We start from the raw sequence: 11541 nt of genomic DNA, 5'->3' as shown, positions 1-11541 counted from the left end.
GCACTTGGCCTTGTTGAACTTCATCCCATTGGAGTCAGCCCATCTCTCCAGTCTATCCAGATCCCTCTGCAGAGCCCTCCTGCCTTCCGGCAGGTTGACACTCCCTCCCAACTTGGTGTCATCTGCAAATTTGCTGATGATGGACTCAATCCCCTCATCTAAATCATCGATAAAGATGTTAAACAGGACTGGTCCCAGCACTGATCCCTGGGGGACACCACTGGTGACCGGCTGCCAGCTGGATGCAGCTCCGTTCACCAGCACTCTCTGGGCCCGGCCCTCGAGCCAGTTCCTGACCCAGCACAGAGTGCCCCTGTCCAAGCCATGGGCTGCAGCTTTTCCAGGAGTATATTATGGGAGACAGTGTCAAAGGCTTTGCTGAAGTCCAGATAGACACATCTACGGCCTTTCCCTCATCCACCAGGTGGGTCACTGGATCGTAAAGGGAGATCAGGTTGGTCAGACAGGACCTACCCTTCCTAAACATGAAATGGGGGGTTGCTGACAGCACCATGGATCACAGGAACCTAACAGGGAGCTGAGAGTCTCCTAAAGAGAAGCAGGAACTTGTGTAAAGCAGCACAGTCCAGCAGAGTTCTGCAGAGCTACTAAATACCACTTGAGCATACTGACTTTACTTTTTGCTTTTAGTGGTGTTAGGTTCACGTGGACCCTTGGCAATGTTGTAAGTGAGGCTTTGAGAGCAGCTACAAATCTGTGCAGCCTTCCCTGCGTGACAGACTACTGGTTACAAATTCAATGTGCAGCTGCTTTTTGCATGTTAAGTAAGGCAAGGCCTACTCAGTTTTGGTAAAGTACGTTTTTTTCCACCCAAATGTGCAAAATATCTCAAGTCTATTGGTGATACTGGAACTTTTTTTTTTTTTTTTTTTTTTTTAGAGATGACACATCAAACTCCATGAAATGCAATACCCTGTAGTTTCTAGAACCAGATGAAATATAGCACTTTATAGTGATTTTTCTAGAAGCTGGTTTTTACAGTTATGATACCTTGTCATAGTCAATATGTAATTTATAGATATTTTCTGTCTCTGTGTTGAAATACTTAGGCATTTTATGTACTGTTAGTTTCTGTGTTCTAGATTTGATCCACAAGCTTCTGAGATCAGTCTCTTGTAGTCAAATCCAGAAATGTTTAAGATACTCAAAGAAGAGGAGGCCTCGCTGTTGCATTCTTAGCATGTTACAATATGTTACTTTTTTTTGTGAAAGTAAAACAAGATGCTAAGAGTTCTTCCCCAAATAATGAGGCATGTATTGTGGTGACTATGTGATGTTTGGCGTGATGGCTAGAACGGCCTGGTGCTGAAAGAAGGAGAAAAAAAATAGATGCGAAGATGTTTAAAAAGGATTCCAACCTTTGGTGTAGTCAGTACTCAGGATTTGTTAAATTCTTGGAAATGGAAATGTCTCCTACTGCAGTGTCATCTGTTCCCTAAGAGCCTTGGGGACCTGGCATGTTGTGAAAGCAGAGTAGTCATTTTGGGGTTGAAAAACAACAGAAATACCTGTCCAAGCCATTGAGATTGGAAAGGCTGTCGCCTCATGGAAGAGGGTGTGGAAGGGGCTTGCAACAAGCCGCAGCTTTACCTGGAAGGAGGTCTGAAGGCACAGAAATGGGGCAGATCAGCTACGTAATCGTTTAGTTACAGAAAGTAACTCATGTCCTGTGTTTAAGCTTTTGTCTCTGATCTTGTCATCCCGAAGAGCACAGTTGCAGTGTGATAAAAGCAGGAGTGGCTGCTGGAGGAGCACAGCTGACTCTGCTTGTTCTCTTGCTTGTTGTGTTTCCTCGTCAGAGTCTTGTCTGACTGCCACAGACTTGGGCTCATCTGGAATTTTCGCCTGGATTGTTGTCTCACTCAAAGTGACACAGGTTGATGTCTCTGTAATAAAATTGTACTAGAACTTGGTAAAAGTTGTTTCCATCAAGTTTGTTACGGAAAATGAATGAAAAACCCCACGTATGCTCCCTGTTTCTCTCATCCATCTACCACTGGGAGTACTTCTGTTATATTATCAGTAAATTGCCCCTATGCAGTTATTTTTTCTAAAGATTATTTAATTTTCTGGAACTGTTGACATGTATGCTGGATTTAAGTTTTGTGTGTTATATTCAGATTTAGGTCAGATTTTGTTTTTGTATATTGCTGAGCTTGCCAGAATTACTTGTGTGCATTTAATGTATGTAATGACTGAGAATATAATTTATGCAAATAGTTCCAAAATACAGAAACTTTCACTATTGTTTTAATCTCTTAAGTGGCATTATTAACATTCACCAATCTGATTGTTTCTAACGTCAAATTTTCTGGTATTATTTTCTGCCTTTTCAGCATTTTTTTGCCACTTGCAAAAAGCAGTAACATAATTAAATTATCAAATTAATGTGATGCAATACACGCTTGCAGAGTATTATATTTGCTGCAGTGGATTTCCTTGCTAACTAGTCCATAATCCTAGGAGAGGCTCAGTCACCAAAAAGAAATTCTAAAGGATTTGTCATTTGCATCTGTTTGTTCCATATCCCATATGATGGGTAAATAACTGCCTGTGGAAATGGAAAGTGTCAGCATTAAACCATAGCTAAGAAATATTTTTCTTTTTATTGAACACATTCCCAAGCTTTCCAGTACTTTTCTGTCTCCTCCCAGTGCCAAGCCATAACCTACATGGTCCCAAAAATGTGGTATAATGGGTCCAGACCGGTGCTCTTGGAGTCCAAATGACGGTCTTGACTGGCTGAGTTAATAAAATATGCATGATTATGAAGTGAAAAGCTGCTTCCCCAATGAAACACTCTGATTTTAAATGTCTGAGCTGTTTCAGCTGTCTTTTACTCCGTGATTAATGCAGATCCTAAAGCAGTGGCAGCTCTGTACCCACAAAACACACACACCATTGGCCTTTTCCACTCTGGGAGAGGAGGGTGTGGCTGTCACAGGAGCCTTAGGAGTGTCTTTGTAACTTCTAAGCTTCTTCAGTTTTTGTTCATCTTACAACTACACAGAGGATGTTGCAGCACAGCCATTCAGAGCAGCCTTGGAGGGGCAGGGGAAAATATATGTGACACAACACAGAACAGAGGACATGGCTATTTGGAGACAACCAGGATATCATGAAGAACTCAAGGACCTTGAGGCTTGAAGTAACAGGTGCTGCAACTGAGCTTGAAGAAATTTCCCTGTCACTGAAACTGGGAGATTTTTGAACAACTGTTTTTTAGGCTCTGATTGGACCAAAAATAACCTAAGGGCATTTTAGGTGGGAATTCAGGTTATAAGGGGGACTGTTTCTTGTGCAGGCTGCCTCAGAAGTGACTTTTGGTTTGGTCCATGCCAACTGTAGTGTCACTGGAGAAGCAAAACCAATAAACTGTTTTAGGTTTTTATTAACCCTGTGTAACAGCTGAAGGTAGCACGTCCTGATGAGTGCAGTCTTTCTGATTGGGGACTGATAGATGTTATCTGCAAAGGACTTAGCTGTACCATTAAAATCAAGGAGTTCTCTCTGTGTATAATCATTTCATAAGATCAGAGCCTACAGCTGATCTTTGAATTATGTTGTAGCTGCATTCTTTAAGGATGTGTAATTTGTAATTTTTTTTGCAGTTCTTACTCTAACTAGTAAATGCAAATTCTACTCAAAGGATTCTGGCCTTTATCTGACTTAAAACTGAGGTTCCCAGTCCAGAAACACATGTTGAAATAGCATAAATAATTTTATGAACTACTCAGTAAGAAGGGCTTTTCTTTCATTTTTATGGAGTTTGGTATTTCTTTAAATTTTTTTTTTATTTGTAGATTTTAATTTCAGACATTACTGCTGCAGATCTGGAGTTCCAACATTTGTAATCCTCTGAGTGCAAGACTGTGTTTTGCTGCAATAGTATTTTTAAAAGTACGTGTGTTGATGTTGATTATTGTTGCTGATCTTGCAGTACACTAGGCAATGCTCATATGAGCGGAAATAATTCAGATGATAGAATCTGTACGTGTACCAGACCTAAAAGTCTATTGAATAAGAAATTTAGAGCCTCTGCAGAACTTTCATGTGAAGTGTGTCATAGGAATCTCTTGAAGTTATTACAGCTGGCTTAGCTACTGAAATGATTTGTGCCTGTTTTGTGTCTTGTAGAACGATTAGGATATTAGCTCACGCACTAAAGGTAGAAGCACAGAGAAGTGTTTTGAAGAAGTGAAATCCTCCAGTTTGCATATAAAGAGGAAAACATTCTCTGCTTTCTGAAAAATTGTATCAGCTGCGTGGGATGCAGCATCACTGTTTGGTAGCAGAATTTGAAACTGCTGGGCAGGTGTGGCTCCCATCCCCTTCTCCACACCCCTTCCCCTTAGGTGCTCTTGAGTAGGTTGGATGCACTCTAACCTAACTTAACGTGACAGGGTCTGAATATCCTTTATTTTTCCTTTTTTTGGTGGTCTCTCAGAAGTTTTTTTGTTGTTGTTGTTTTTTTTTTTTTTTTTAATGCAACATTTTTGCTTTATTGCAATTTCTTTTTTCTCAGAGGTTTTTTTTTTTTTTTTTTTCTGGGCAATGTCAGCTTTGGTATCTCAGTTAATACCAATTCATATGACATCCACTTTTCCTTCAGTGAGAGCTTAGTTGCAGTATCAGTAAACCGAGAGGCAAACACTTTTGTTCTTATGTACGAATTGACAGATTTCAGTCTCTGTGGAGGAAGGGGTTTGTAACGATCACTGAATGTTTTCTATTCAGGTATCAAGTGGTTTAATAGCTCAGTGAATACCTGTAACCTCTGTGTGTGTGTGGTGAAGAGATACTGCTCTGTAACTCCATTCAGAGCTGAATGTCAGCTGCCTGGGCATAAAACACTCACTGTTTGCAGGGAGTGTTCACTCCCGTGTTGGGCTTCATCTGAGTGTGCAGATGCAGCCAGTGGCACTTGTATTTAGAGCTTGGTATTGCAGAGCATCACCTGCAGAATGAGAAGAGTTTTCCCTCTTTATAAGGACAAACTGCAGGTCACTTAGTTCTTCCAAAGCTGATCTCATCGTGCTAGAATGGAGGCATCAGATGAAAAAGACTTACCAAGAGTCTGAAATATATTTGGAGAAATAACCTGTCTCACACAAAACAAAATTGGATTTAATGCTTTTACAATTTTTATACCTGAAACTATGTATATGTGATTAATCTATGAAAGAAAAAAAATAAAATAAGTGTTTTTTCTTCCGTTTTATTTATAGGTACTAAATGAAGCAGTGGGTGCACTGATGTATCACACTATCACTTTAACTCGAGAAGACCTGGAGAAATTTAAAGCACTTCGAATAATTGTCCGAATTGGCAGTGGTTTTGATAATATTGACATCAAATCTGCTGGAGATTTAGGTATGACTGTTACACACTTTATTTCGCGTCTTACACTTAACCTCCAGAAACCTGATAGCATCTAAATCTTTGCATTAATGTTTTCTGTGTGTTTTATGCCAGCATCATATGTAAGCTGTATAATTTTCTCATCAGACTGTTTAAAACTCATTATGGCAATACTAGCATTAGTTAATTAAGTGATAATATTAACAGCTTTGTGACAGGTTGACAATCTGCCTCCTCTATATAGACCCAAGGAGTAAGGCCATAATTTTTCATCTCTTTCTTTTTTTACCCAATTGTATATTTTAACTACTACTGCTGTAATCCAGTTACAAAATATAATTCCATCACCATGGCATACTACTCCTGTTTGAATAAAAAACGAGATCATTATCAACTGTCTGAGACTTATTTATGATGCATGAGATTTAGTACTAAACCACTCCATAAAATAGAAATACCGATTTTATAGGAGAATCAGTTGTTGCTGCTTCAGAATAAATTCAGCTACTGCAGCTATGGAGAGATGGTGCTTAATGTTTCACTGTAACAAAAGCAACAGTCTGATTTGTACTTTCCTTACTTTAGGTTAAATTGTCTCTTACCTGTAGTCTACAGGTAAACAAAAAAGATTGTCTTCAGGTTTTTGCCAAGATTGAGGTGACCAAGCATGTTTCCCGTTATACCCTGGGAAGATCTTAGAAACATTTGTGTCAGTGCTTAATCCTAGCAATAACCCCACTGGTGTAGTGAGGAGCTGTAGTGTGGTCTGTTTATCAGCTGATAATAGTAGTAAAACACTCACCTGTTTCGGTGGCAGTGTGGTTTGCACAGCAGACACAACCCAGCCACTCCTTGTTGGGTGTAGAAAGAGCAGGTCAGGTCTCAGAGCGTGCAAGGCTGTGTTCTGCCTGTTGTAACTGGTGCCCCAGTCAGGAACATGCTGTGAGACCCAGAAAATGTGTATCTGTGTAGAGATTGGCCTCGGGTAAAATCCCAGATCAAAAGCCAAAACTTAAGTACAGATCAAAGGCTCCGACCAGTCAGGAGTGGAGAAAGTGGAGAACATCAGGAGTCTGATTTGTGGAGAAGATTCCTGATAAGACAAAGATTTTTGCAGGTTTGTTGTCTGTTTCTTTTCTGCAAGTCTCTTTGCTGGATTGTGACCCAATCTTATAACAGATGCAGCCACACAGTTCTTCAAAGCAGAGTACAGCAGATTAAGGAAATTCTCATTCAATGCTAAATTCAGTGCTAAATGGCCACATTCCCTATCATTCAGGTCCTGTGTTGTGATTAGGCTGATTTAGGATCCAACCTGTTTGGATATCCCTGTATTTACAAAATAGGGATACCAAAAGCCAGGAAATGCTGGAAGGATTACAGAGTAAAATCTCTGATTTTAATAGTTTTGGTGAAATGGCTGCAATGAAATACTAACCACTACTGGGACAAATTGCCTTCCATTTGTTGAACCAGTGCACATAATACACATCTCAAGGAGGTAATGGGAGAGTGAACTGCTATTTATAAAAAGCTTTGATTCACTTTTGAAATGTAGCTTAAGAGTTAGACCACAGATCTGACATAGTCCTGAACTTACTTCTTGAGTTATTTTTCATAGAGCTGGCACATGGGGTTGTTATCAGCTTTTCCTATTAAGCATTTTTTTTATATTAGCAGTTTTATCTTCTTAAAAAGCATGAAAACGTGTTTCTTGGATAAAATCTGCTTTTTCTCCACTTTATTAATTGTTGACTAGAAAATCTGTAGAAGTCGTGGGTGTAGCTAGATTCAAGTGAAGTGGGAGTGAAGGTAATGCCTGATGACTCCTGTGTTTCTCAGTATTGAACCTGTGTACAAAAGGACTGTGAACAGTGAGAAAAGGGGAAAGCACAGATAGATAGATATGAGATGAGAGGGTACTGTGTGAAATGTCTCTTCATCTCGTTGTCTCTCTCTTACTGCTTTTTGTGGTTCACTATGTCTCTGCCTTTCAAAAAGAACCTGGTTTAAAGTTGGAGAAAAATAGGGAAAAAGAAGTTCCTGCAGTTCAGGAGAGAAATTACCTGACTTTTGTTCCCTCAGTTTCCTAAGGAAACCTGTTAGAGAGAAAGGTATGTTATTTCTCTTCCCAAATACATAATATAACTCCTTAAGCTCTTTTTAAAGCATTATGTGATTGATGCCAGCTATTAGGAGACACGCTTATTAAATGTACTTTGCCTTCTAAAACCTGCAGTTTTGCTTCCAAGAAAAAGGCTTTTTGTATAAGCAAATGCAGCTGTTTATTATGATGTACTTAGAGGGATGTTATTTTTCAGTCTTATACCTTTCCCCCAGCTTTTTCTCCCATTTTTAAAAAGTGTGAGTTTCCTGCTACCGTTGATGATCGCAGGATGCCGGGATTAATATTCCAGCAAGTGATGCTGGTATATCTTTTTGTGAGTTTAAGGGCAGTGACTCAGCAGACATTATTATCTCCACAGAAGAGGAAAGAAAAATAGTTCTGCAGGTTCCTTGTGTTGATTTTTATCGATGTAGGGAAAGCTGTAGAATAAGTTCTGGGCAGCAGAGTGAAGGCATTTGAATGTAAAATGTAGATAAATATGGTATGAGTTTATTATGTCATTGTTGTTGCTGTTATTGAAGAGAATGTTTCTTCTTCCTTACTTCATAGGATATGCTGCCATTAGTTGAGGACTTACTGAATATTTAGTTATGTAAAAATCCAAACAGTGAAAACAGGGTGTTTTTAGGATACAAAACACTTTTTTTTTTTCCTCCACCGTGAAATTATACTGTGGCTGTTTGTTGTCTCAATCAGCAGAACTGAGAGACAAAGATTTTGTGGGAGCTGATGATTAGAGAGAGAACATGCAGTACACAGACTGAGGAGAGACAAGTCAAAAAGGCCACATTTTTTCAAGGAAACATTTTGCTTAACTGCTGTGTATTGAGTACTAGAAGGTAAAAAGGAGAATGGGGTAACTTGGATGCAATTGCCATCACTTGTTGCCCCATCTGTTTGTTGGGGTTTTTTTTGAAGTAAAAAAGGCTTATTGTGAGTCTTGAATCAATCTACCTTCCAGTTTTCTGTGGAAATCTGTAACATTCTTAGCTGCTTGATTTTAAACCTGTTTCAACTAGTAACTTTTCAGCTGTTAGCAACATGGACTTAATTTGGCATTACCAAAATGCCATGCAGAAGCAGATTTTGCATTTCCCTACTGACAATTAAGTGGGTTCTCTCTTTAATCTGAGGAACCAGGAAAGGACTGGGATTCTGTTTGTTTTAATTCTACAAGCCCATGTGCAAAACATAACAGATTGTCCTTCCCTGTGTCATGATTACCCATACATGAATTGGAATCACTCGTAGTCATCTTGAGAGGGCTTTCTAAGAGTTGTTGTCATTATAAATTATTTTATCCTTTTTGTAACTTGCATAGATGGCTTTTGGGAGCCTATCTGCTCAGCAGGAAAAAGACAAGTCACAATTAAACAATGATCATTAACCACACTGCTGAAAGCAAGGCAGGTTTCTCTTTGCTATTCAAAACACCAGGCTCAGTGGAAATGTAAAACGCTTACCAAGGCTCAGGTTTTGAACTGTCTTGATGTCTTCAGTGCTCTCCTTCTGTGGCTTCAGTGGTCTGTTTACTATTTGCCTTAGTTTGAAATAAATAACAGTAGTAGTTAAAAAATCAGAAAAATAAGTTAGCACATATTTATGAACTATTACCTCAGATATTCTGTCTGCCATTCTGTCTGGTCAGAAACTTAGTATTTGTGCAAGACATGTTGAAATATCTGTAGTTTTAAACGTCATACTCCTGAACTGCTGTGAAATGGGAAAAAAGTAAGCAATGTTTGGCAACTAGTGTGCTCTCCCCCCTGTCTGCAGGGATTGCAGTGTGTAACGTGCCAGCCGCCTCCGTAGAAGAAACGGCAGATTCTACTATGTGCCACATCCTGAACCTGTACAGGAGAACCACCTGGCTCCACCAGGCTCTGCGGGAAGGAACGAGAGTACAGAGTGTTGAACAGATTCGGGAAGTGGCCTCTGGAGCTGCCAGGATCAGAGGGGAGACCCTGGGCATTATTGGATTAGGTATGTTGTCTTGACAGGTGGTTTAATACAAAGATTTGAGCTATAAAAATCGGATCCTTTCATCCACTCTCTGTCACACATTGTGTATAATCCCTCTTCTTTCCTGGTGTTTATATATAATTTCAAATGTTTTCCCTTTAGACATAATCATTTTCCTCAGAAAACTGATTTTATTGCTGATATTCTCTCGGTTCTCTGAGTTTCTGTACGTATTTCTGTTGCCGTATTGCCTGGTGTCAGGCACACTGGTTGTAAGAGAAAGAGACATCATCACTTCCCTTTTCCAGGACAAAGATCCTGCTGCTTCAACTCAGTGTCACATGTATATATTTTATTCCTTCTCCATTGTCATATCTGGTTCTGTTTGGCCTTCTTTCCTTTTACTGTTTTTTACATAACTGAAAAATCTTCTCTGCGGTAACAGCCTGGAGAGCAGTTACTTCGTGCATTTGGTTGAGCTGCATCTGAAATTGTATTTCAGCTCTAATGAGAGGAAAAATATATGCAAGAAAGTTTGAAATGTTTCCAGGCCTAATAAAATCACCTACTTACCTCTCTGAGTGGCCCTAAATGTGTTTCAGCATCCAACAGATGGACAGGCTTGCTTGAGATGAATTAATTACTGTCTGTTACAGAAGTAGAGAAGAAAACTAAACAAGTCAGTTTTATATAAAAATTATTCAGTCATGTGCTAGTCTTACACAGATCTGATAGACTGTGGATGCAATCGCTGTGCTGTTCATCCACAGGAATTAATGATATGATTTTGACAACAAAACATCATACTTAAATGACTGTTCCAGTTACACATTGCTGTCAAATAACTCAGGCCACGAACTCTTACTTTCGGAAGCTGAAAATAGCCTGGCACTACCTAGTACTCATTTAAATGAGTATGCAATACACCAAAAACATCTTCACAATCAAAGAATTGCCTTTAAAATACGACTTTCAAGAAGTTAGTCATGAAGCTGCTTTCTCAGATCTATACTGATATAATTATGCATCTCGTTTAAACACGCGAGGATTATTGCACTCACAGTCACAGCATCTGTACATAAGTAATAGACAGTTGCCTGCAGTGTTTCCAAAATGGAAATGCACACCTAGTTTTTGAAACTTAAGCTTTTGGCTCACATGCTGTGTATCTCGCATACATATATGCTGAAAATATCTGTCCTGTTGTCATTGGATTTTTTTTTCACTGAAGAAATTCGGACTTGAGATTAGAAAAAGTCTTTCATCATTGACTTCCCTAAGGGAATGTTGTGTGTTGGTTTTGCTGTGAATGATTGAAAAGTACAGAGAAACAAATGGTTAATCACCTTGCCAATATGTGCATAAAGCTTTTTAGAATGCTAGGTTTTGGTTTTAAAAAGCAAACCTCTCATGTGCGTGGTATATTAAAAAAAAAACAGCAAAATTTGATTTTAAAGGCACACATCTGTTGCAGTTATTAACCATTCACTGTCTCTAGTCTTTTGTTGTTCCTATATCTTTTCCTACAATAGAATATTCACAATTTCAAGGAAAATTTAACTGTAAAGTCACTTTTGGAAACTTCCACTCTTCCTTCTTGTGCGTGGATGTGACTAGGCACAACACTTTGATCCTGACCTGTTCTAACAAACTCCTGTATAGCTCTGTGTTAATGTAGACTGTGTAAAATGTAGACTGTGCTACTGGTGGCTGTACTAGAGTTTCTCTGTGAGCAGTTCAGACACTTAAACTGTGAGGTACTCCCTTTTCTAGTACAGATCCCTTTAAGAGGCTACTTGTCTCTAGTTTCAGACTGAAACATGTATTTACAAGCAAAAACTCCAAAAGACTGTTGTCCTTAGGTTGTGTTGCCTTACTAGTGGCCTCTCCCTGTGTCTGGAGTTTCGCCTCAGTTTATTATTTTATTAACATGTCAGTGTCAGAAGCGATGATCCATTCAGATGCTGTGAAATGAATGTATTACACACAAAATAAACAGTTCACATCATCTGTTACCAAGTCCTTTTCTGTAGTTCTGTGTAGTGTCACAGTTTCTGTCCTTTCTTGTT

At 39.1% G+C, this 11541-nt stretch overlaps 1 protein-coding gene across 7 annotated transcripts in view; it reads left to right on the top strand.

The window, feature by feature from the left end:
- The window catches only part of CTBP1 (C-terminal binding protein 1), a 192336-nt gene that overhangs the window by 160219 nt on the left and 20576 nt on the right, over positions 1–11541 (top strand). For all 7 annotated transcript variants that reach the window (XM_027886001.1, XM_027886000.1, XM_027886007.1 and 4 more), the window contains 2 exons: positions 5250–5394; positions 9287–9493. In XM_027886001.1, coding sequence (XP_027741802.1) covers positions 5250–5394; positions 9287–9493 — 352 coding nt within the window. The remainder of the gene's footprint in view (positions 1–5249; positions 5395–9286; positions 9494–11541) is intronic.

Source organism: Empidonax traillii, unplaced genomic scaffold, assembly GCF_003031625.1.
Source record: "Empidonax traillii isolate 1590-97213 ecotype Southwest subspecies unplaced genomic scaffold, ASM303162v1 scaffold175:size1888319, whole genome shotgun sequence".
NCBI lineage: Eukaryota > Metazoa > Chordata > Aves > Passeriformes > Tyrannidae > Empidonax > Empidonax traillii.
Note: the sequence above shows the minus strand (reverse complement) of the source record. Positions and strands in the feature narration are given on the sequence as shown.